Source organism: Schistocerca cancellata, chromosome 2 (assembly GCF_023864275.1).
Source record: "Schistocerca cancellata isolate TAMUIC-IGC-003103 chromosome 2, iqSchCanc2.1, whole genome shotgun sequence".
Taxonomy (NCBI): domain Eukaryota; kingdom Metazoa; phylum Arthropoda; class Insecta; order Orthoptera; family Acrididae; genus Schistocerca; species Schistocerca cancellata.
In genome coordinates this window covers 303,905,962-303,933,249 of record NC_064627.1, presented here as the reverse complement: position 1 = coordinate 303,933,249, position 27,288 = coordinate 303,905,962, and the positions used below count along the sequence as shown (strand labels likewise).

At 39.3% G+C, this 27,288-nt stretch overlaps 1 protein-coding gene across 1 annotated transcript in view; it reads left to right on the top strand.

Annotated features, from left to right (window-relative positions):
• Positions 1 to 27,288, top strand: part of LOC126161685 (mediator of RNA polymerase II transcription subunit 12) — a 415,184-nt gene that overhangs the window by 293,053 nt on the left and 94,843 nt on the right. Inside the window, exons 30-32 of the mRNA XM_049917698.1 lie at positions 1,760 to 1,944; positions 2,032 to 2,158; positions 17,379 to 17,537. Coding sequence (XP_049773655.1) covers positions 1,760 to 1,944; positions 2,032 to 2,158; positions 17,379 to 17,537 — 471 coding nt within the window. The remainder of the gene's footprint in view (positions 1 to 1,759; positions 1,945 to 2,031; positions 2,159 to 17,378; positions 17,538 to 27,288) is intronic.

Sequence of the window (27,288 nt, the reverse complement as noted above, 5' to 3'; positions counted from 1 at the left end):
CTGCCAAATGCACTCGCCGGACGAAATTGTGTGACTGGCATTTATGTATCACTGGCATGTGAGGACTCGCACAAAGCCCGAGTGCACAAATTTTGCTTCATCCTCTCTCTCTCTCTCTCTCTCTCTCTCTCTCTCTCTCTCTCTCTCTCTCTGTGTGTGTGTGTGTGTGTGTGTGTGTGTGTGTGTGTGATAGAATAGAATGATGTGAATAATAAATAGCCAGTGGCTGTGGCCAAGCATTTCTAGGCACTTCAGTCCGGAACCACGCAGCTGCTTCGGTCACAGGTTCGAATCCTGCATCGGGCTTGGATGTGTGTAATGTCCTTAGGTTAGTTAGGTTTACGTATTTCTAAGTCTAGTTGACTGATGACCTCAGATGTTAAATCCCATACTGCTTAGATCCATTTGAACCAATAATAAATAAAATAGAATAAATGTAAATTAGAAAGCAAGATTAATTGTCATGTAGTATATTATATTATACCATCTTTTCTGAATGGAATGTAAATGTACACATTCAAATGGTTAATAGTACTGTGTAAATTACAAATCATAATTAAGTTCACATAATTCAGTAAACTGTCTATTAAGTGGGAATGATTGATACAGCAATTTTAGACTAAATATATTTCAGGAAAGTAACAGTTGTTTTCCAGTTCCTAGAGAACTTGACAAAAAATACTTCGTGAGGATGAATCTTTAATTCTCCAGTGAAGTATATGTTGTTATAAATTCTCTAATAGATTAAAACTGTGCTTCATTGGGTATCAGCTGTAGATCCTTTTCTTTCTTAGATAATTCTCTTATGATTGAGGTAGCAAAACAAGCTTCATGGCCTGCTTCAGAAGTGTATAGAAGGAGAGAAGAACTAGAAACAATTGTAGAAAAGGTAAAAAGTAGGAGTAAAGTACCACCAAATTGCCCAAATAGCCTCGTCAACATGTGGAAGGACAAGCACCAAGTTTTGAGCCCCAATACAGTTTTAATCTGTCATGAAGTTTAAATTCTCCAGGAACTCATATCATTCACAGTCAACACATATCCTTGCTGAGGGTTTGGGAAAATTATTCTCAAAGTAAAATAAGTATCTCAACTTTATAAGTAATAGAGTTGAAACCTTGTAACCCCCATCATCTGACTTCTCAGTATAAATTCAGTTTATATTCCTTCAAAAGGATCACCAAGCACAAATAGTACTGAAATTGTGGATGACCATAAAGGAAACTTATAATTAGCATTGTAAGGATGAAGGGTGATATAGTCTGATCCACGAATTATGGCAGTTTGCACATGTCGAGGCATGGACGGGAAGGACATTGTTGACGATTACAAGCAACACTTGCTGTACACACATGTGCTTGAAGGAAGCGTATATCCTGCAGATTATGTGTGTCACTCACTTATACAGAATTTATCAATTACTATAACCAACAGCAATGACAGCTCGCAACAAATGAAATAGAAACTCACTAAACAATTCCCTACAATCACATTTAATGCTCGCATTAGCTACAGCATTCAGAGCAGAACACTACTGAATGCTCATTGGCTGTCAGAGTATGCGTGACATAGGTGCGAAGAACAAACCTAAACTCAACTGCCATCATTCGTGACTCCAACTATAATATAGTCCCAAAACACAAGTGACCTTACTTTTTCCACATCCCACTAATTACTGATAGCTGGAATTGAAATGCAGTTCAGCTGTTTTAATTAATTAATGTTTTTGTTACTTTCTTAATATGTGTGTTTCCTTCAGGAACGGCTAACGATTCTTGAAGATCCGAAGGGCAGAGCAATGATGCAAGGAGCCTTGCAGCTGAGATTCAGCCTTGTTGGTGGCATGTTTGATACAATCCAACGCAATACAACTGTTACAACAGACTGGGCAATTCTGCTGGTGCAGCTTATCAGCTATGGAATCATTGATCTGAATAATAATGCGTAAGATGTCAATGTTTTATTTTTACTGTTTTCAAATGTTTGCATTGTGTTTATTAGAAATTTCTCATGAATGTATTCAACTTATAGGGAACTATTCACAACTGTTATTGACATGTTGGCAACACTTATCCATTCTACACTAGTATCAGACAACCAGTCCGAAAAAGATGAAAATCGGAAACACTATCAGAATCTAATGAAAAAACTAAAGAAGGTATGTATAAAATAAAGTGATGAGAAATGATTATTTTATATTCTCTTGTCTACTTTTCTGAATTTTGAAATAGGTAATGACAGGGGCATACTCAACAAAGCTTCTTTCTCTTTCTCTCTCTCTCTCTCTCTCTCTCTCACTCTCTCTCTCTCTCTCTCTCTCTCTCTCTCTCTCTCTCTCTCTCTCTCTCTCTCTCTCTTAAGAACAAAGCCTGAACAAGAAAGTGAAGCACCCAGAAGACATGGTAGGATGTCAGTGTAACGTCTTTCATGTACACACTATGCAAATATTTAAATGATTATAGTTTTGCAATTCTCTTACAGGTAGAATGGCCATTAATGTTTGGTTTGTGTCTTGCTACTAGGCCTCGTAGGGTAAATAAGGGGCATGAACAGTGTCATATTTTGAGTGATCACTGTGAAGGACATGGAGATGCTGTGTACTCACAGGGGTGGTTCGAGAACATTTTTTCATAAATCAATTTATCATTTGGTGCCCCTCTTCTTCTGATAGATACCTAACATGTAACAAGATGCAGGAAAAACTCTGAACACATGACACACTGCAACATTCCCAACAAATCGAGTATCTGTCAACTAACGTGTAACATATGTCAATCAGTATATGTGCGTCACACATGTATAAAATTTAGTAAGTTATACTAAACATTTCAGCGCCCTAAAAAGCAACAGCTCACATTCCAAATTTGCAGGCCACCCACTTGCCCACTACCACTATCCAACAAAAATTGAAACAAATTTAAAAATATTTAAATCCAGTCACAGCCTACATGAAAGGTTTACCATACAGGAAAGTTCTGCCCATGATGAGCAGTAGCAGCAGGAAAACATATTGTAAGTGATTACACAACACTATGCAGTGGCTCATCGTTTAGCACATTAAACGAAAAGACTAGCCAAATGGTTAACAGAAAATAGAGAGAGAATATGAGCACACATGTCCCCATGCACGCACATATGCATGCACGCATGCACCCACGCTCCCCCCCCTCACACACACACACACACACACACACACACACACACACACACAAACACACACGTGTATGTGTGTTAATTAAATTGTAGCAAGGGTTAATATAACTGATTAGAGTATATACCATTGAGCAGTCCATATAGCAGAGATGCTGAGTCACAGACAGGCACAACAAAAAGACTGTCAGAAAGTGAGCTATTGGCCAACAAACCCTCTGTCAGAAATAGACAACATACACACATGCACACTCATGCAAACACATCTCACACACCCATGACCAGAGTGTCTGTCTACTGAGACCAGACTGCAAGCAGCAGTGCATGATGGGAGAAGCAACCGGGTGGTGAGAGTAAGGAGATGGATAGTAGCGTAGGGGTGATGGATAAGTGCTGCTTGTGGGAGCAGACGGGGCGGGGGGGGGGGGGGGTACTGGAAAAGAGAGAAGTAAATGATTAACAAAGTGTGAGGCCAGGAGTGTTACAGGAATATAGGATATACTGCAGAAAGAGTTCACTTCCAGAATCTCAAACACCTCAGCTGGTTCAGATTCATCGATGACATGTTCACAATCTGGATCGAAGATGTGGACACCCGATCCACATTCTCCCAGAACCTCAACACCTCTCCCAACTAGCTACCTTTCTCAATATTGACCTCCACCTCGAGGATGGCTACATCAATACCTCTGTCCACATCAAACCTACCAACCACCAGCAATACCTGGACTTTGACAGCTGCCATCCATTCCATACCAAGAAGTCCCTTCCATACAGCATAGCCGACCATGGCTGTCGCATCTGTAGTGACAAGCAGTCCCTCTTGAAATATACCGAGTGTCTCACTGAGGCATTCACAGACCATAATTTCCCTCCCAAACTTATAGAAAAAGAGATCTCCTATGCCTTATCTCTTCAGTCACCCACCACCTCCCAAAGTCCCACTGTCCAGCCATAGAAAAGTATTCCCCTCGTGGCTCAGTACCAACCTGGACTGGTGCAGCTGAATCACTTCCTCTGCCAGGATTTCAACTACCTCTTTTCGTGCCCCTGCTCCCAACCCTCTTGCCTCATGGCTCATATCCCTGTAATAGACGTAGATGCAAGACCTGTCTCATACATCCTCCCACCACCACTTACTCCAGTCCGGTCACAAGCATCATCTGTCCCAGCAGAGGCAGTACTACCTGTGAAACTAGTCATGCGATGTACGAGCTAACCTACAACCACTGCATTGCATTCTACATTGGCGTGACTACCAACAAGCTGTCTGTCCGACTGATAAACTGTAGCCAAGAAACAGCTGGACAACCCTGCTGCTGAGCACACTGCCCAACATAATGTCCTTCATTTCAGTGACTGCTTCACAGCCCATGCCATCTGGATCCTTCCCACCAACACCAGCTTTTCCATGTTGCACAGGTGGGAACTCTCCCTGCAGAATACACTATGTTCCCGTAACCCTCCTGGCCTCCGTCTTCATAAGTCATTGTCCTTACCCATATAGCCCCTACCTTGTTCCCATCCTAGCACTACACGGCCCTCTATTCCAACAAAGCACTCACTGTCTATTTTACTTCTCTCCTTTTCTGCTACCCCATCTCCCCTGCATGGCCTCCATCTAACTTCCCAATTGCACCTACCTGTCGTACTCTCTCTCCACCTCATCCCTGTCTGCTCTCACAAACTGCACTTTACCATCCACTACCCCTACCCTTCTATCCCTTCCCCAGCCCCCCACCCCCGAGCCTCCTTACCCCCACCACCCGGTTGCTTCTCCCGTCATGCACTACTGCTCGCAGTCTGGCCTCATTAGCTGTAGACTATGGACGTGTGTGTGTGTGTGTGTGTGTGTGTGTGTGTGTGTGTGTGTTTGTTGGCTGAAAGCTCACAGTCTTTTTGTTGTGCCTATCTGTGACTCAGCATCTCTGCTATATGGTGAGTGGGAACTATCATTTTCGTAATATTGATACATTCCATCTCAGATTTTTCATTGGTTGATTTTGCCTGACAGCTGTTCTTCCATCCTGTAACCCAGAGCTGTTTTCCTTTGTTACTATTTTCTAATGCATTCCTATACTCAGTGTCTGTCCTTCTTCCTTTTCTTCCTGTGATTCTCTTGTCAACTTACAAACTGCACCACACACTGTACTTATGAGCCACACTGTACCTAATGTCTCTGTTGCAGACATCAGACGGCTACAAGACCATGCCGATAGTTGGTGCAACATCTCATGTTCCACAGTACTCCCACCTGTATCATTAATCATATACCTTCATATTGATCATTCTCATGTATTTTCATGTGTTATTTCCTGGACCTTCCTGTACCACACGAACTTGTATCTCATCCTACCAACGCCTCCTCACCCCCGACTCATTCTCCTCTTTATTCCAGTTCACACCTCCTAACTTCACCTAATCTACTAGTCTTATCTGCCATCCCCCTTCTTCACATATATCCACTCACAGACCTGCAACCCATGTTACTATCTTTTTTATTTTTTTCTTTGGTCTCATTGTGTATTCATGCCAATTTCAGTTGGTGGACACCTTTCACTGTCAGCCTGTTCCCTCAGATTTCATCTTGTTTCCCCCTTACTTCATCCATTTGATTTTTTTCGTGGTTGTTTCCCAAATGTTTGGATGTATTTTTGCAAATTTTGGCCTACATTATTTATGTATTTTTATGTGATTTTATTCTCCACCTGGGTCCTTGTTCCTTCCATCTGCATCAGTACAGAAAGTTTCCTTATCCCTAGCCAGAACCCAGTCCACATACTGTTCCTGTGTTGTTGCTTGCCTCATGGAATCCAATCAAATTACCAATCTCCGACTGCCACCCTTTCTCCCACAATGACCTCCACCTTTTCAGATTTTGGCAGTCCTTAACCCTCACCAACATAATCCCTCAAAACCATACCAATCAGGCCCAAACCTCCTTACAATACCTCCTCTCCATGCGTAAAATTCTGCTATGCAATCTGAAATTCATGGATCCCATGTCACACATTGAAACTCTTGCCCTCCAAGAACTAGAGCAACATGCACTACGCCACCTCAAAAAAAGTCTCAGCCCTGTTCATTTCCTACTCCCATCTTGGACTATTACTATCCATCACCTCTACAAGATCCTCCAAACCCCCCCCCCCCCCTCCCCAAAAATCTCCTCATAGCTGACAAGCCCTGCCTCACAGGCATGCTACATTTGCCCCACCCTCAAAAACTCCTTCCCATTGCCATACAGAATCCAGAATCTAAACAGACCCGAAACACAGTCATGAACCTTTTGTCCAAAAACCTTAGCCCTGCAGAAGTATCAGTCCTTTACAAAGGCCTCACCATTTGCCCTACTCCCAAGTTCAACCTTGCAGAACTTGTTAAAGACCACTCCTTCTCCTGGACCATAAAGTGCGAACACTGTTTTGCCCCAACCTACCAATGAGACTCAACCAAAGACCAACGTTAAACCCTACTTGACTCAGTTCACTCCTCCACCCGACTGTGATCCACCCACATTGCCCCCAGATCACCTCCTGTTAACTTTCCAGAATTTGTTGACCTCAAAACTTGCCTCAGCTTCATTCGCAGAAACAACTGCAATTGACCACCCAACAACTGATCCTGACCTTATACTCCTACCTGCTGACAAAGGCTCCACCATTGTTGTTTTGAACTGCAAGGATCACTTGGAAATAGGACTTCGGCACCTGTCTGATTCATCCACCTACATTTCCTGCCACAGTGACCCCATCCCAAGATGTGCAACAGTATCTCCAGTCACTATTGCTTGCAGTCTGGCGTCAGTGGCAAGAGGCTGTAGAAGTGTGTGTGTGTGTGTGTGTGTGTGTAGCAACTACCCTTTTCCTATTATTGTTACATTCCATCCTGGATTTTCCATTGTTTGTCTGTGCGATCCAGATGTTCGGGGATATTTGAGAAAATGACACTAGGACATAAGTGTCACTATTGCTCGCAGTCTGGCCTCAATGGCAAGATACTATAGAAGAGAGAGAGAGAGAGAGAGAGTGTGTGTGTGTGTGTGTGTGTGTGTGTATAGCAACTATCATTGTGTGTGTGTGTGTGTGTGTGTGTGTGTGTGTGTGTGTGTAGCAACTATCCTTTTCCTATTATTGTTACATTCCATCCTGGATTTTCCATTGTTTGACTGTGCGATCCAGATGTTCGGGGATATTTGAGAAAATGACATTAGGACATAAGTTGAAATTATGCAGTAGATCCAGCAGGAAAACAGTCTAACATCAACTGGGACCATGCTTACAATATGAATATCAATGTTGTGTTTGAATGTTCAGTGGTTAAAGCTATGAGTGCTCATACTAAAAATAAAATCTTCACTATTTCTGCATCTCCATCTGCAAGAGAGGAAAATATACAAGGTGGCAATGATAGCCATTTGAACAGAAAGTACTCTTAAAATATTCTTGTGCAACAAAAATACATTAATAAAAATCTGATTTTGTTGGCTGACCATGTACTTTCACAAAAACATCAAGTTGCTGTGGATGACAATTTATCTGCTCAGTTAAATATGGTCCTCCAAAGTCTTACCAATTAGTATGTAAGGTAAGGTTTGGAACAGATAAAAAATGTTAAAAGACATATTGCTGTACACCGTAAGGCCTAATTTTCCACTTGTGAATTTTATTGTTAAACATGTATTTTCAGATTCCAAGAAAATATTTATTATGCAACACATGTGTCTAAACATGTTTGGGCAAGAAAAGATATGTAAAAAGATTTTTGTGGTTTGTGGAATACAGTTGTGCAGTATTGATTGATAAATGGTTCACCATGCATAAGTATTGGAATGCCATAAAAATAGTGCCAGAGGAATATGGTAAAAAAACTGTAGTATTTGCTATGCTGACTCAAAGATCTCATCCAGAATATAATGCTTGCATCCAACAATGAAAATGCTAATTCTGCATGTTGGTAACAATCATCCTTTCATATCAAGGGCAACTGCAGTAATCTGTGACATGATTTGGAATTACCCTTCCGGGAAACCCTTGTGACTCTTATTAGGGAACTGTCTGATACAACATGTCGAATCCGGCCCTGAATTTTTTTATACAGGAAGAATGCACCGAAAGAACCACAGTGTCAGAATTTTAGCTGCTAAGAGACACTGCAAGTATTTTTTTTTTAATGTTGAAATTTGCCAAATTCTTAGTTAGCTAGGCAGCTCGAGAAATGTACATCCTTGCCATAGCTGTAGCAGACAGTGCATGCGCAACATGGCAGTCACATATCTTTGATACATGGCACATCGGTGAACAGATAACATGGCACAAAGCGATCATAATTTGTAAAGCGAATTTCAGTTTCCATTGATAGTTTCTCTGACACACCTGTTTACTGTTAGTATTCACTCGAATTTGCAGATCATTCAATATCCCTAATAATTAGCAGTTGCCTTTGTGGTATCACTAAGCGTTAGCAATAGAGATAAAACTGAATTAATTTTCTCTGTGATTTCTTGGCATATGATTGAACATAGCATCTGTCTTTGTGCATGTTTTGAAGTTTTGCAGTAAAGTGGAATACAATTAATATTTCTTATCTTCCAAAGGTAAAATATGAAGAAGGGTATGCAGTTGAAATCACCCACTTCTACTGAAGACCTGCATGTGTGTTACTTATTACTTAATTTCTTGAACATTCATTCCAGTGACGTCAACATTTCATTAGAAATTGTGATAACATTAGAAGGAGCAAGAAAAGACTCAGTTCCATGACTTGTGGATCAAATGATAATCGTGCTAATTAAACTCCAGAACAAAAATAGAGCACCTTCCAAACCCAAAAGAAACATGTACAGCAATAGCTTTCAGTGACAAAGAAAAGACTTTAAATTTTTTAGTTAAATGAAGGAGAAAGAAAATGCTTAAACTTAAGCAGTGTGCAAAGCCAGTTTCATTTCATAAAATTTGAACATCAATTTTATAAATGGTAGAAAGATTTACACAAACTCAGAAAAGTGAGAAAGAAAAGCTGTTCAAAAGATTTAGAACTGCACATAAGAGTCAGTACACCATTAGTGAGAGAGATCTATGAGACTTGATGCTCTGTTGCAAGTGAAATGAACATTACTAATTTCCAGACTTCTTCGAAGTTGTTAAACAGATTCAGAAAAATAAGCTGCAAAATTATGAAGGTTACCTGAAGTTAATGTGTACAGGAAATGTCATTAATAGTTGATACTGTAGAGAAATTCATAACTGACAGGAAGACATAGCTTCTCCTTTTCCCTAAAAGCTGCATATAAAGCCAGTCTGCCTGATTTCGTGCAAACCACACTTTATCACTTCGAACCAAAAAAAGATAGTCACTTGTGCAGTTGATGAGTACTATGACACATTCGTGTACAACAATTGCGGTGATAAGTGTCAGTGGATTACTGTTTTCTCAATATTATCTCTGTTTCCAGGAACATCTAGGCAACTTAGGAGAAAAAATGAAAAACCAAGATTGCTTACTTGTAGAAGTCTTGTAATTGACATAGCAAAATCTGGAAAAATCAGGGAGAATAATTTTCAGTGTTTCATTCAAAGTGTCTTCTTAGTTTTCGCAGATAATAATTCCTTGCTGTTATTGGACTCTTGGCCTGAACATAATGACACCTCTGTCTTTAGCAGGATAATGAAACAACTGTCAATATAATTCAGATATTCTACCCAAAACTAATAGTGTGATTCAGACTCTTGAAAAAATACATTTTTCACCAGTTTAATGCAATTTTCAGATCATTGTTGGACAGTATGATTTCCAGTAGCTCTTTGTCTTTAAGGCCTTTCAGTGGAACAGTATTGTTTAATTTCAATCGTTTCTGCATTGTCAGTTTGCATCACAACAAATTATAGTCATGCTGTGTGGAAGTTGTTTGTAATGTAACGTTATACACTGCCTTGATTTTCTTTCCTCTGCTAGTCACTGTTGTAACAATTACATTTGCAGCAGTTTAGCTGTTACATGAACTGTGAGTTATTAGAAAAACTAATGAAGTGGTATGATTTAAATGGTTAAAATTTGCTTGTGTGCACTTTGAACTTCATGCTATATGGTGCTACATCCTCTTTTCACAGCTCAATCTACTTATTCACTGATTTGAGTGCTAGGCAAGAAGGGCTTTAAAAGCCACTGCTATAAGAGGCTCTTTATATGGCAAAAATGAGTAACTTTAAATTTAAAAAAAAAAAAAAAATACTTGCAGTGGACCTTAGCAGTTAAAATTTTGGCAGTGCACTTCTTTCAGTATGTTCTATCTGCGTGAAAATTTTCAGGATGTGTTTTGAAATGTCGGAATGGACCATCATGGCATTATTAGTGTGATGACTTGGAAGACTTATGCAGAGAGTCAAACAGTTGAAGTATAATATTGAGGGACAAATTAATGTGGTATAGGGCAGAAACTGATCAGTAGTTTGTATGAAATATTGTCACGGTATAACCTGACCTTTACAATAGTTCATGTTATGCACTAATTATCACTGATTTTTTTTTTTTTTTTTTTTTTTTGTAAGTCTCTGGAAGGTGTCTCTACTAACAACTTGAGCAGGGTAGAACTGTTATTGAAATCCTAGCAAGGATTAATTTAACTGATTGGGGTACATCATGTTGTGCAATCCAGATAGTCATGCCACTCCTCTATTAGTATTTGTGAAGTAACTGTAATGATGGAAACCTTTGTGAAGAACAAATACAGATGGGCTACTCACATACTTACATTGCAGGCTGAGTGGGGAGTTAGTGTTTGCAACTCTCTTGATTGGAATGCTTTACGCCTCGCACAAAGAGGAACTGACTGTTAAGTGACAATATTGGCTTGAAACTTGGGAGGGGTATGAGGTGAGTTTGTGGTGACTTTTCGGTCCCATGATCAATATATGGACTGATGATTTAGTTGATTCCACTTACAAAGACTTAAAGGCACTCGGGACTTGGCTGAGACTAGTGTGAACATTGCTCTATCAATGTTTAACACTATTTATGTATCTCAACAGACTCTTTAGACCCAGGTAGATTATTGTACCAAGGGTGGGATTTATAGAAGCCTATTGCCACATTCACGTTCCTTTATTGCCAAGTGCATGTTTCTTGGGTAAGTATATTTTGGCTTGGGGGGGAAAGAATGTTGGGTGAAGCAGAATGTGGAAACTCCGACAATGGCTTTAGCCCATGGGACCAATCTAGCCATTTTTGCACCTGCACCTGCTAAGTAAACAGTAATGTGAATCTTAAGACAAGGGTCTTATTACAAAGGGGCAGAGGAGGGAGGCAATTCAAGTATAGGCTTCATTGTGGATGAGAAAATTAAAAATAATATTACGGACAGAATAACAAGATTTATGTTAATGATAAACAAAAGATATTTCATAGAAATTATTCATTTACACTGGTGTGCAAAATATAAGAAAGAAAGTAACTTTCATCAAATATTACTCACAGTTGTGAATGTGGACAACCATCAGCTGTAGAGTGGAATGACAACAATGAAACTTTTTTTTTGTACTGAGACTTGATTCTGAATTTCCCACTTATTGTGAGCAGTTGTCTTACCATGATGTAGCTGATGGTTGTCCATACTTGCAACTGCAGATACATTTCACATATTTCATAACAGCTGCAGTCACCACAGTGCCTGTTCTTTCAGACATGCGTGCATGTCCAGAGAAACATTGCATCATACTTCTGAGCAACACTGGTACTGTAGTATCATGTATACATAAAGTAACTTTTGTATGAAGTGTCACTGTGAAAGTAACATAGCTCAGTGAAACTTGGACTATATGTGGAAAGAAGTGCTACAGTATAGTACAGAAGGTAACTGAAAAAATTATGCAGTGACACAAACAGATATGTCAATTTTATTTGAAGACAATAATTACACTGAAGTCATTGCAGTTTATGATGGTCCACTGAACATTACAAAATGTGCGATACAGTTCTTAATAGGGTGTGTGATCACCACGGGTATCAGGGAATGCTCTGAAGTGTACTCCTGTATTGGCCACAGGGTTGGCAATGAGTTCTTGTGGCAGGGTGTTCCTTTTCTCCACCAGCATGGTTGACAACTGCTGGATGGTCATTGGTACATGTGGGTGTGCTGAAATGCATCTCTGCAACAACTACTGCATGTGCTCAATGGGATTTAAGTCAGGGGAATGGGAAAGCCAGTCCAATTTGTCGAATAGTCTCTCATTCTAAGAGCTCCTCCACTGGTTCTGTTCAGTGTTATTGTGAACTGCCATCCATAAAAATATGCTGGTGAAGGAATGGGACACCCTACTACAAGAAAGCCTTACCAAGATTGTGGCCAGCATGGGAGGATGTTGCAAAGCATGCATTGCTGTCCATGGTGATCACACACCCTACTGAGAACCATGTCCCGCCTTTAGTAATTTCCATCATGACGACTTCAATGTAATTAGTGTCTTTGAATAAAAGTGACATTTCTGTTAGTCTCATTGGATGAGTTACCTTCTGTGCTATACTGTAGCAGTTCTTCTGTGTATGGCCTAAGTTACCTCGCATTATGTTACACATCATGTGAAAGTTACTTTCATCATTAAGTTTTACACACCTGAATAAAATCACCAGTCTATTTGTATTCTCTTTAGAAGGCACAAGACTTGTGAAGAGTTACAGAAACTGATAAATGACAGTAAAATCCTCTGTTAGATTGTTGTTGTTTTATTGTTGTATCTAGGACAGTGGAGCCTATAATGGAGATTTTTAATGCAAAAATGTGAAAAATGTAAATAATGATTCTTCAAGGGCAAAATTTTGGTATGGTTGCAGAAATGGTAGAGGTCTTACATAAGTAGAATTTGTAGAGAGCATACTTACTCTTCTAGTAGTAATCAAGGACTTGCCAAGAACTACATAAAACTAAAAATTAAATCATATTAGAAAAACAAAGATGCTGTAACTTACCAAATGAGAAAGCGTTGGTAGATGACACAATAAATGTGTTTTTTATTGTGTCTACCTACCAGCGCTTTCTCGTTTGGTAAGTCACAGCATCTTTGTTTTTTAATATATTTCTCCCAAGTGGAATGTTTCTTTCTATTATATAAAAATTAAAACAATTATAATTAGACAAAAAATGAATAAATAAAGAAATTATTTAGGATGTGATGGTCATAAACCACTTTAGAATTTCAAATGATCATAGACTTGTAAGATGCAAAGAAAAAATAAATTTAGAGTGGGGAAGATGCATATTAATCAGACAGGAAATCGGAGATTTAGGTTACCAAGAGTGTATATAAGAATAGGGAGGTATACCAGATTAAGTTAAGCAATGAGTTGGAAAATTACAGTTACATAAAGGTCAGCTATTAGAACAATCTGGAATCAGACATCTGTATCAGATGAGAATGGAGAATTATGTCAGAGGGAGGACAGAAGATATAGAACAGAGCTGAAATGAGTTGCTGAAATGAGTTAAAGGAAATTTTAATTAAGACAGCTAAGTACACATGGTGCAAAAGTGACAAAATCAACTTGGCTGAAATTAAGTAGTAATGAACTTGAGAAAGTTGTAATGGAAAAAAAGGAACCATGTCTGATTTGGATTAACAGGGAGAAAGTGAAAGACATGACACAGTAAAAAAAAGGAGAGAGCTAGTTCGCAATCTTGGTAGACAAACAAATGGAGAGAAATCGTAAAAGATAAGAGTATGATTTAACTTCAGCTCAAAAGTTTGGATTCGAAACATTCAAAATATTATGTTGTAAAAACCATGACAAAGCAAAGACAGATACAATAACAGGAAAGGAATTGTTACAGTATTACAAGCACTGTTAGTCAAGAAAGATTAGACTTTCTATACAAATATTGTGAATGTTGGAGAATACAATGTAATCAAAATGTCAGACACTTAAAGTATTTAAAGGCCAGGAACAGGAAGGCTACAGGTACAGACAAAATAAATCTGAAGCTTATAAAATGTGCCAGTATTAAATGGAAGAAGTTATTTGTGCAGTTGCTGAATGATATTTGGTGCTTCGGGAAAATTTCAGAGGAACGAAATGTAGTAAAAATAATAAGCATATACAACAAAAGAGTTAAAAAAAGAATGCTTAAATTACAGTGGTGTATTCATTTTAAATGCTGCTTATAAAATATACTCATCTGTTATTAAAAGGAAACTCCAGCCAATAGCAGAAATATTTTTATGATCGGAGAAATGCTGCTTTTGTAAAGGCAGGTCCTCTGCAGATGCAACATTTGTTTTAAAACAACTCATAGAAAAGAGTAAAGCCACTTTTCTGGTCACCCTAGACTATGAGAAGGCTTACAATAAGGTAAGAAGAATAAAATTATACTCTATGATAACACTAAAATTAGTATAAACAAAGAGTTGTTGACTGTAACCCAGAGATTGAAACAAGGGTGTAGCCTCTCACATCATATTTTATATCTACATCAACAAAGTCTTAGAAGAATGAAATTTTGAAAGCCCCAAGAAGATGAACAAGGGAAGGAACAAATTTATTAACACTATTTTATTTCTCCAAGGAGAGAGTGAATGTGATTTACAAGAAAATGTGTGTAAATATAATAGTGTTTTATAAACTTATCAAATGATTATATGTTTAAATGAAACAAAAGTTATGGCAGTGGAAGGAAAACACATAAGATCAAAAATACTGATAAACAGCAAGACAATAGAATAGGTAAGATCATTTAAATATCTTGAGACAGAGATATTAGTATACAAACCTAATTCAGATGTGATTCAAAATTTGCAGAAATATAATGCTGTAAATGGTTTTATAAGGATGTAACTTGGCATTACTGCATAAAAGAGATAGCCCAAAGATTATACAATGTGGTGGCTAAGGCTAGTCTTGTGTATGGTAGTGAAAATTGAATTCTAAGAAAGAGAAAGAGACAAAGGATTGAATCAGCTGAGGGGAGATTTCTGTCACTTCTTGGACTAACATTAAGAGACGGAGTGATGAATGAAGACATAAGACAGCAACTAGACATGAAAAAACAATGACGGAAGAGACTAGGCATTACATTTCAACTAAACTCTAAGACAGGATAAGGATGGCTAGCAAAATGCTGGAGACAATGCCTCCTTCAAATGGAAGAGGAAGAAGAAGAAGAAGGTCCTTATGTATCAACAAAAAATGTTGCAGAGATGGAAGAAGCCAAAAAAATGAGGGAACCATAAAGTAATGATGAGAGTTCAAATGATATTAAGAGTATAATGGAATAAGCTGAATTAAATGAAAGTACTTGGAAAGGTATGAAAAGGGCACAGTCAATTTCTCGTCCTTGTCCGATCCAAGTTTGTTCTCTGTATCTGACAAACTCATGGTCCATAGGATGTTAAAGGCTAATCTTCTTTCCTCCTCTCTCCAATATATTTGTCTAAGTCATTGTTCACAACAATCACTAAACCTTTTCCACACTAAGTTTGTGTGGGCCACCATCTGGTTTTCTCTTCAATTCTGACAACATCCCTAGACTGCTTAAAGCAAAAATGGAAGCGGTGTAGAATGATATCTTCCAAAAATACATTTGCTGTCTTTGTGATTGTTTCTATATACAAATTCAGTATTGTATTGCAACTAGGAGAGACTGTACAGGTTATTGAAATTGTTGTCCAAGATGATCTGATCTTAGGCTACGACCTTTACATATTAAGTTGTTAAATTTTCATAAGGTTTCAGCTGAGCTCTCTTGAGCAGTTGTAAAATGACAACTGATGGCTTCCTCTAAACTATAGATAATTATTTTGTGAAGATATCCAAAAGACATGGTCAAATGTCATTGTAATTTTGTACACGTACACACTTTTGGCAAGTATGTTTCATTTCTCTGTGACAAATAGAACAGCTTCCAGAGTGCATTAGTGTTGCTCATGTTCATTGCTGTGATCTGGCCTGGTGAGGTACATACAGAGTGTGAACAACACACGTTGATTGATCACTGTGAAGGGTACAGAGATGCCACATACTTGTGTGAGACCACATTATTAGCACCTGACAGAGTTTGAAAGGGGCCTCATTTTTGGTCGCCATTTGGTTAGATAGTTGAAATATGCAATATCCCTATTTGTGTGGCATTTAGATGTTACAGAGCCCCAATGTTGCACTGTATGGGACCGTGAGGGTAGGTATAAGCATACTCATTGTCAATGTTCTAGTCAACCATGCATGTCCACCACAAGGAAGTATCAGCATATTGTGCACCAAGCACATTGTAATCCCTTCACATTTGAGAATGACATCCGAGAACAAATAAAGAACTTCCTGCAACATTCTGTGTCACCTCACGCTGTAGGTCAGAGACTGGTGTCAACCAGAGTTAAGCAGTTACCGAACCACAACACAAATGACTGCATTTGGATTGAAGTCGTGACTGGGAAGCATAGACTGCTTATTAATGCCATTGCATTGTATTCAGTGATGAATCACAGTTCTGCACTATCCCAGATAGCGAGAATGGACAGTCCTGCACTATGCCAGATAGCAAGAATGGCAGCGCCTGGGGAGAGGTCCCATTCTTCCAGTGATCTGGAGAGGCACAGCTGTATCAGACCTCTTACCTCTTGCGCGGGATTATCATAGTGCCATTTTTCAACCAGCCAATGCTCATTCACACAATGCACACATGAACTATATGTGATGCTGAAGTACTCCCATGGTTAGCAAGATCCCTGATCTGTCCCCAATAGAATGTGTGGGACCAATTCACACATCAGGTCCAGTTACATCAGCCGTGAAACAGATTGCCTCAGGAAGAGATACAGCAGCCTTATGATACCCTTCCCAATCCAGTCAGTGTGTGCATCCAGGTCAAAGGGCACAGGGACTGCCACATTACTGGTAAGTGGGATCATACTTTCGAGTTCTTTGTAAATTTGATTTGATTTGCAGTCACTGAAGTAATATCACATACCCTCACAACCAGTGAAATTTCATTTCTTTTCATTGCTTCCTTTCATTCTGGGTGTTTTATTTCCATTGTTGGGGAATGTACTTTTAACAACAGAGTTTTCTGTGACAAAAGAGTACTGCAGTTGCTGGTAAGGTTTCCAAAGCTGATATAATATAATATAAGTGATATTTTGAATTAATCAAGTAAGTATTAAATGCTTTATGCAAGATTTTAGATGAATACCCTTGTATTATCAAGGTATTTTTAGACAAATGAGAATTTATTCAGTGATCTGCCTCAGGAACTTGGCGAGCGAACATCTCCATCTATCCAGCACGTGCGACAGTTGTTGCCCTTAACAAAAGTATCAGCAGAAGTTGTAGCATGTGAACCAATGGGCTGTCTCACAGACACAAAGGGTAACAAAATAACAGGATTTGACTCCATCGATAAGAAACAGGTAAATAAATCAGATATAGTAACATTTTCTTTTTTCTGAGTGAAGGTGTGAAATACTTTAACGTGCTTCATTTTTAATTCTACTGCCTTTATTTTTCGACATGCTCTCTGCAAAGACAGGTAATGCATTATTTTTGGGTGTCAGATTTTTTGCGACTTCTTCATTTATCAACTATAGGCCATTTTATTGTGCCTACTTGCACATTTTGCATGTGGTAGACACTTCTTATACTGCACAGACAGTATATTTCAGGTAATAGGTATTATAGGTATTTTATTTCTGTTCTACTTTGTCATATTACATTATTGCGAATATTGTCAGAAAAATTTGTTATTTTTTACCATTATTTTGTAATCTATTGTCATCATTTAATATCTGAAACTGATTATTACTTATTCAGTTCTGGTCACAGAAAACCGTCATAACGACCAGGAGAGCGGTGTGCTGACCACACGCCCCTCCTATCCGCATCCTCAGCTGAGGATGACACTGCGGTCGGATGGTCCCGATGGGCCACTTGTGGCCTGCAGATGGAGTGCTTTTTTTTTATTATTACTTATTCAGTTTAAGTGGTATTTCAAATAGCAAAATATGAAACACATAGCTTCACTTTGTTGTTACAAAATAAATTTTTCAAGTAGTTGTTTCAAATTAGCACTCATAATATGATAAAACTGGTGTGAGATGCATAAAAGCAAAGAATAATGAGTAATGACCAATCAAATGCAGATGGAGTGCTTTTTTTTATTATTACTTATTCAGTTAAAGTGGTATTTCAAATAGCAAAATATGAAACACATAGCTTCACTTTGTTGTTACAAAATAAATTTTTCAAGTAGTTGTTTCAAATTAGCACTCATAATATCATAAAACTGGTGTGAGATGCATAAAAGCAAAGAATAATGAGTAATGACCAATCAAATGCACCTTCTCGTTAGATATTTGTGGTACAGATTATGTGCTCAGTGCCATAACATTGCTGACATCATAGTGGCAATCATTGGAGCAGTGTGTGCAACAAAAAGATTCATCTACTGAAGAGAACTTAAACTATCAAAATAAAGATAGTAAAGGAAATTCAAGTCGTGGATGTTATAGATGGTGATTATTAAAAGGACATTAAAGTACATTTAATAGCACAGAAACTGGCTGGAGCTGAAATTTGAGCTATATGCCCTGTTACTAAGAAGCAAATGATAATGTATACAGTTATGTAAATAAAAGTAAAGAGCACTGGTAATTTGAGACTAAATGAGCTGCACTTTGATTCTCGCCATAAAGACACAAACTGTAAAAACGTACAAGGAAGAAATTCTGTGCCATTTGATTCCTAGGTTTCCTACCTGGATGAACTTTATGTAATGAGGTAGAGACAAAGATGAACAGTGGAACAAAGCACCTGGATGTTGTCCTGGAAAATGTGATGCGCGAGTAGTTCAGTGAAGAAGGCACCAGGCTTCTACCATTCCACTTTTTACTATATTTGGTTTGATCCCATTTCAAGTGATTTCTTTTATCATGTTTTCAGTATGTTTCATTATAGGTAATACAGAATTTAGAGAGCATTACAGTAAGATATTTTGGGAGAACACAGCATGTGATTTTTTCACCTTGGACTCTAGCAATTAGCTGCATACTCCTTGAAAATTAGTCTATGAGGTGGACAACAAATTGCTGTAGATTAGATTAAATGTAATTTTCATTTAAAGAGATCTATGCCGAAGAGATCCTCCAGGATGTAGAACACTTCAGAATACACAAACAAATAATATGCTAATGTATGGATGCCAAGAGAAATGATCCTCATGGATGTGGAAAAAGTCAAAAATTCTTAGACACATTTTCATTTAGAAAATAATAAATAACTTGCCACAAAACATGTAAATGTGCAATACATTGAGGTTCATATGATAATTCTTACGCTATTGTAGCCATGCATCATCAAATAGAAAAATCCCTTTACAGCACTTATTTACAATGATCACATCACTGCACTTAATTCGTACAAAGTCAGAAAGTCAGATTATACTTGCATTATTAAATATTATTAATAACCTATAAGCATAATTTGGTGCTACTTAGAAATTCATCAGTGGAGTATAAAGAGTTGGCCACGAATGAATCCTTCAGGCTTTTAGTAAACTGAATTTTTTTAGTAGTTAAACTTGTTGTGGCTGTTGGCAAGTTATTGGAAATTTGTGTTCCTGAATAATGGACATCTTTCCGGACTGAAGTAAGCGACTTTAAATCTTTGTGAAGATTATTCTTATTTCCACATCCCTATATGACCCTACAGGTAGCACAGCATCAACCACCACCCCCACCCTGTTATTCCTTCCTGCCCCATGCCTCCTCCTTATCCCCACCACCCCTCCTAGCAGATTGCTATTCACATCAGACACAGATGCAGTCAGGCCCCAGCATCCAGACACAGTGCCCATGTGTGCATAAATTTTGATTGTGTGAATGTGTGTGTCTTCTAGTTTGGAAGAAGGTTCAAATGGCTCTGAGCGCTATGGGACTTAACTGCTGAGTTCATCAGTCCCCTAGAACTTAGAACTACTTAAACCTATCTAACCTAAGGACATCACACACATCCATGCCCGAGGCAGAATTCGATCCTGCTACCGTAGCGGTCGCGCGGTTCCAGACTGTAGCGCCTAGAACCGCTCGGCCACTCCAGCCGGCTTGGAAGGAGGACATTGCCAGAAAGCTTATGAATAAATATTTTAGCAATATTTTTCATTAGCCTGTCTGCAACTGCCTTCTTTGTGTGGTGAATAGCAATCTGTCCTTTCCGTAATATTGTTGTTATTCTTATTTCTAGTATTGATTCCATGGACTAAGTTGATGGTTTGAAAAATGGATATATTTTTAATGACAAATTTCACCACTAATAAATATATTCTGAAGCAGTAGTTATTATCCCTAATTCCAATAAAAGGTCTCTGCAAGATGTTCTTAGATTCACATCGCTAATAATTCTTGTTACACATCGTTGGCTCTTTAGCTTGGATTTATGAGTTTTGCCAAAAAAAATTCCTTATGACATTATTAAATGAAAGTAAGCATAGTATGCTAATTTTTTTTAATTTTTGTATCACCTGTGTGTGGCAGCATTCACACCGCAGATAGAGATTTGTTTAGGCATTTCAGTAGTTCTGTGCTATGTTCCTCCCGGTTGAATTTATTATTAGGCTGTAATCCCAAGAATTTAACACAGTAAACTTCTTCTATCAGTTTGTCATCGTATTTTTGCAGGAGACCTCTTACAATTTCTAAACTGCATATAGAGTGGTTATTCAAAGTTTAGTGGTAAAGAATTGACTATGAAGTATTTATTAAGGTCTATAAAATTTAATTAACCAAACTTTCCAAAACAATATATGATGTGCTACTTATTGTAATGTATGTATTATCTGCAAACAAAACAACTTGGCATCTGATAATGTTACAGATCATTGATATGCACAAGAAAAAGTAAGGGCCATAATGCGGAACCTTGTGGGTCACCATATGTAACTAGTTTCCAGTTGGAGGATTCCTGATAACTTTCATGTCTCTTTGCTAATAGCACCCATTGCCTTCTGTCAGAGATATATAATTTGAACCATTTTGTAGCATTTCCTGTTACTTCATAATATTCTACACAGAAGCACCGAAGAAACTGGTGTACGCATGTATACTCAAATACAGAGATATGTTTAACACGCAGAATATGGCACTGTGGTCGGCAATGCCTATATAAGACAACAATTGTCTGGAGCAGTTGTTAGATCACGTACTGCTGCTGCAGTGGCAGGTTATCAAGATTTAAGTGAGTTTGAACATAGTGTTATAGTCGTTGGATGAGCGATGGGCACAGCCTCTCTGAGGTAACGATGAACTGGGGAATTTCCCGTACGACCATTTCATGAGTGTACTACGAATATTAGAGATCTGGTATAATATAAAATCTCCGACATTGCTGCAGCTAGGAAAAGACCTTGCAAGAAAAGGACCAGCAATGACTGAAGAGAATTGTTCAAAGTGCCAGAGGTGCAACCCTTCTGCAAATTGCTGCAGATTTCAATGCTGGGCCATCAAAAAGTGTCAGCATGTGAACCACTCAACAAAACATCATTGATGTGGGCTTTTGGAGGAGCTGAAGGTCCACTCATGTACCCTTGATGACTGCACAGCACTAAGCTTTACACCTTGCCTGGGCCCATCAAAACCGAAATTGGACTGATGGTGAATGGAAACATGTTGCCTGGTCGAACGAGTTTCGTTTTAAATTGTATCGAGCTGATGGACATGTGTGGGCAAGGAGTCAGCCTCATGAATCCATGGACCCTGCATGTCAGCAGGGGACTGTTCAGGCTGGTGGAGGCTCTGTAATGGTGTGGGGCATGTGTGGTGGGAGTGATATGGGACCCCTCATACTCTTACAGATTTATGGACAGCCGTGTAGGATTCATAGTGTCAGTTCCCTCCAGCACTACTTCAGACATTAGTTGAGTTCATGCCATGCCGTGTTGCGGCACTTCTACGTGCTCGCAGGGCCCCTACATGATATTAGGCAGGTGTACCTGTAATTTTTTTTAAATTTTTTTCCCTCTTCAGTGTAATTTATTTAAAAGGACAGTACCCAAAATATACCAGTGGCAAGTAATTTCTTGTCTAATGAATTAAGTACATTCTGCTGTATGTGTGGATTGCCTTCCCAGTATCAGAACACTTCAGAAATCTGAACTGTCACATGGACAGTGAATTATTTATTGTCAGATGGTTAGGAAACCGATTGTATAGCCGGCCGCGGTGGTCTAGCGGTTCTGGCGCTGTAGTCCGGAACCGCGGGACTGCTACAGTTGCAGGTTCGAATCCTGCCTCGGGCATGGGTGTGTGTGATGTCCTTAGGTTAGTTAGGTTTAAGTAGTTCTAAGTTCTAGGGGACTTATGACCTAAGATGTTGAGTCCCATAGTGCTCAGAGCCATTTGAACCATTTGAACCGATTGTATATTATCTTTCCTAAAATTTCTGAAAATGTTGACAAAAGTGAAATTGGATTGAATTTGGATGGTATTTATTTATCTCATTTCTTAAACATTCATTTCTTAACCAAAGAGTTAACTTCAGCACATTTCAACCATTCAGGAAATGTTCCATTGAAGAATGACTAGTTACTCAGATGACATGATATGTTATTAAACTCACACACACACTCATTAATTAACATTGTTGATGTTTGATTATAACCACAAGAATTCTTGGATTTTAAAGATTTTATGATAGACATTACTTCTACTGGCGTAGTGAGCATCACTTTCATATTCCTGAAATTATTTGTACTGCTGCTTTAAGCTTATCAAGTGGCACCTACTCACCGACAATTTTCTCCCATTGCTGCTGGCTGGCCACTATCAGAGCTTTCCTAGTATGTCAGTTACTGTAGGCTGTGCAGCTTAGGTAGTACAGGAAGTTCCCTGCCTCTTGAACAGTCCATTGCCTGAGGCCATATAAGTGCATAAGCACTTTGTTTGTGGTCAATTACTCTGTTATTTTTGAAAAGTTGTATTTTAAATGTATGTAGCTAATCAAAGATTGGTAATATTAGGACAATCAAAAAGTTTCCATTTGAAGACAGCTCAATCCAGAATCTTTATGACAATCACGCAGTATCACCATGAGCATTTGAGGCAATCACCCCACTGACGTACCAGATTGAAAATTTGCATTTGGTAAAATACCATGTCTTGCTGTGTGAAAAGGCCATAACTGCCCACTGCATATCTACATCTACATCTACATCTACATCTACATCTACATCCATACTCCAAAAGCCACCTGACGGTGTGTGGCAGAGGATACTTTGAGTACCTCTATCGGTTCTCCCTTCTATTCCAGTCTCATATTGTTTATGAAAAGAAAGATTGTCGGTATGCCTCTGTGTGGGCTCTAATCTCTCTGATTTTATCCTCATGGTCTCTTCGCAAGGTATACGCAGGAGGGAGCAATATACTGCTTGACTCCTCGGTGAAGGTATGTTCTCGAAACTTCAACAAAAGCCTGTACCGAGCTACTGAGCATCTCTCCTGCAAAGTCTTCCACTGGGGTTTGTCTATCATCTCCGTAATGCTTTCGTGATTACTAAATGATCCTGTAACAAAGTGCGCTGCTCTCCGTTGCATCTTCTCTATCTCTTCTATCGACCCCATCTGGTACAGCACTGGTGAGCAATATTCAAGCAGTGGGTGAACAAGTGTACTGTAACCTACTTCCTTTGTTTTCGGATTGCATTTCCTTAGGATTCTTCCAATGAATCTCAGTCTGGCATCTGCTTTACCGACAATCAACTTTATATGATCATTCCATTTTAAATCACTCCTAATGCCTACTCCCAGATAATTTATGGAATTAACTGCTTCCAGTTGCTGACCTGCTGTATTGTAGCTAAATGATAAAGGATCTTTCTTTCTGTGTATTTGCAGCACATTACACTTGTCTACATTGAGATTCGGTTGCCATTCCCTGCACCATGCGTCAATTTGTTGCAGATCCTCCTGCATTTCAGTACAATTTTCCATTGTTACAACCTCTCGATATACCACAGCATCATCCGCAAAACGCCTCAGTGAACTTCCGATGTTATCCACAAGGTCATTTATGTATATTGTGAATAGCAACGGTCCTACGACACTCCCCTGCGGCACACCTGAAATCACTCTTACTTCGGAAGACTTCTCTCCATTGAAAATGACATGCTGTGTTCTGTTATCTAGGAACTCTTCAATCCAATCACACAATTGTTCTGATAGTCCATATGCTCGTACTTTGTTCATTAAACGACTGTGGGGAACTGTATCGAACGCCTTGTGGAAGTCAAGAATCACGGCATCTACCTGGGAACCAGTGTCTATGGCCCTCTGAGTCTCATGGACGAATAGGGTGAGCTGGGTTTCACACGATCGTCTTTTTCAAAACTCATGCTGATTCCTACAGAGTAGATTTCTAGTCTCCAGAAAAGTCATTATACTCGAACATAATACGTGTTCCAAAATTCTACAACTGATCGACGTTAAAGATATAGCCTGTAGTTCTGCACATCTGTTCGACGTCCCTTCTTGAAAACGGGGATGACCTGTTCCCTTTTCCAATCCTTTGGAACGCTATGCTCTTCTAGAGACCTACGGTACACCGCAGCAAGGAGGGGGAGGGGGGGCAAGTTCCTTCGTGTACTCTGTGTGAAATCGAACTGGTATCCCATCAGGTCCAGCGGCCTTTCCTCTTTTGAGCAATTTTAATTCTTTCTCTATTCCTCTGTCATCTATTTTGATATCTACCATTTTGTCATCTGTGCGACAATCTAGAGAGGGAACTACAGTGCTGTCTTCCTCTGTGAAACAGCTTTGGAACAAGACATTTAGTATTTCGCCCTTTAGTCTGTCATCCTCTGTTTCAGTACCATTTTGGTCACAGAGTGTCTGGACATTTTGTTTTGATCCACCTACTGCTTTGACATAAGACCAAAATTTCCTAGGATTTTCTGCCAAGTCGGTACATAGAACTTTACTTTCGAATTCATTGAACGCCTCTCGCATAGCCTTCCTCACACTACATGTCGCTTCGCGTGATTTTTGTTTGTCTGCAAGGCTTTGGCTATGTTTATGTTTGCTGTGAAGTTCCCTTTGCTTCTGCAGCAGTTTTCTAACTCGATTGTTGTACCACGGTGACTCTTTTCCATATCTTACAATCTTGCTTGGCACATACTCATCTAATGCATATTGTACGATGGTTTTGAACTTTGCCCACTGATCCTCAACACTATCTGTACTTGAGACAAAACTTTTGTGTTGAGCCGTCAAGTACTCTGAAATCGCTTTTTGTCACTTTTGCTAAACAGGAAAATCTTCCTACTTTTTTTAATATTTTTATTTACGGCTGAAATTATCCATGCAGTACCAGCTTTATGATCACTGATTCCCTGTTCTGCATTAACTGTTTCAAATAGTTTGGGTCTGTTTGTCACCAGAAGGTCTAATATGTTATCGCTGCGAGTCGGTTCTCTGTTTTCACTGCTCAAGATAGTTTTCAGATAATGCACTTAAAAAAGTGTCACTGTATTCTTTGTCCCTGCTATCCGTTATAAACGTTTGAGTCTCCCAGTCTATATCCGGCTAATTAAAATCTCCACCCAGAACTATAACATGGTCGGGAAATCTACTCGAAATATTTTCTAAATTTTCCTTCAGGTGCTCTGCCACAACAGCTGCTGAGCCAGGGGGCCTATAGAGACATGTAATTCCATGTTTGAGCCTGCTTTAACCATGACCTTCACCCAAATGATTTCACATTTTGTATCTCCATCAATTTCCTTCGATACTATTGTACTTTTTATGGCTATAAACACGCCTCCCCCTTCACTGTCCAGCCTGTCTCTGCGGTATATATTCCAATCTGAGTTTAGAATTTAATTACTGTTTACATCTGGTTTCAGCCAACATTCTGTCCCTAGTACTATGTGGACGTCGTGACTATTTATTAATGAGAGCAGTTCTGGAACCTTTCTATAAATGCTCCTGAAGTTTACTATTAGCACATTAATATTGTTATTCCCTGTTGCGTTTTGCCTACTACTACCTAGTCGCATCTCAGGAGGAATCTTGTCGGGCCTAGGAAGGGAATTCTCTAACCTAAAAAACCCACATGTGCACTCCACATGTACTCTGCTACCATTGTAGCCGCTTCCTGCGTGTAGTGCACGCCTGACCTATTCAGGGGGACCCTACATTTCTCCACCCGATAGCGGAGGTCGAGAAATTTGCACCCCAGATCTCCGCAGAATCGTCTGAGCCTCTGGATTAAGCATTCCACTTGGTTCCAAACCAGAGGACCGCGATCGGTTCTGGGAACGATACTACAAACACTTAGCTCAGATATCAACCCCGCGAGCGAGGCTTTCCGCCTTCACCAACTCTGCCAACCGCCTGTATGAACTCAGGATGACCTCTGAACCCAGACGGCAGGAGTCATTGGTGCCGACATGAGGAAAACTTTGCAGTCGGGTGCACCCAGTGCTCTCTGTCGCTGCTGGCAGGGCCTCCTCCACATCTCGGATGAGGCCCCCCGGCAAGCAGACAGAGTGAACACTGACCTTCTTCCCCAACCTTTCCGCTATCTCCCTAAGGGGCTCCATCACCCGCCTAACGTCATCATCCATCAAGAACTGACAACCCTTCAAAGCCTTTTTTTAAGGAACCATAGATGTGATAATCACTAGCAGAGAGATGAGGACTATAGGGCATGTGATTGAGTGTCTCCCACTTGAGTTGGCATAACTTTTGCTTTTCTATATTGGCCAGATTGACCAGCATCATGTGTCAGATCATGACCAGCATGGAAGCAACACACCATTTCTCAGTGGTGATTTTCAACAGTCATGCCGCCCAGTGCACATCCATCATTCTCCGATGGATGTGTACCGGTGTTTGTCCTTTGGCATCCAAGAAAAAAATGACAGCACATTGATCCTGTTTGGATGCATTTGGTAATAACATCACCACAGTTTGTGTTTCCGCCTTTACTGCATGCACATTAACAATGTGTCCTTCAGTTGCTAGAATGCATTCTGGCATTCTTGTGACCACATAAAAGGAACATTTTTCTGGTACATCCGGTTTGAGCGGTGTAGCAATTTGTGCTACATTATGAATAAATTTGATACAATAGATGAGCTTTCCCATCACTGACTGGAGCTCCTTAATCTTACAG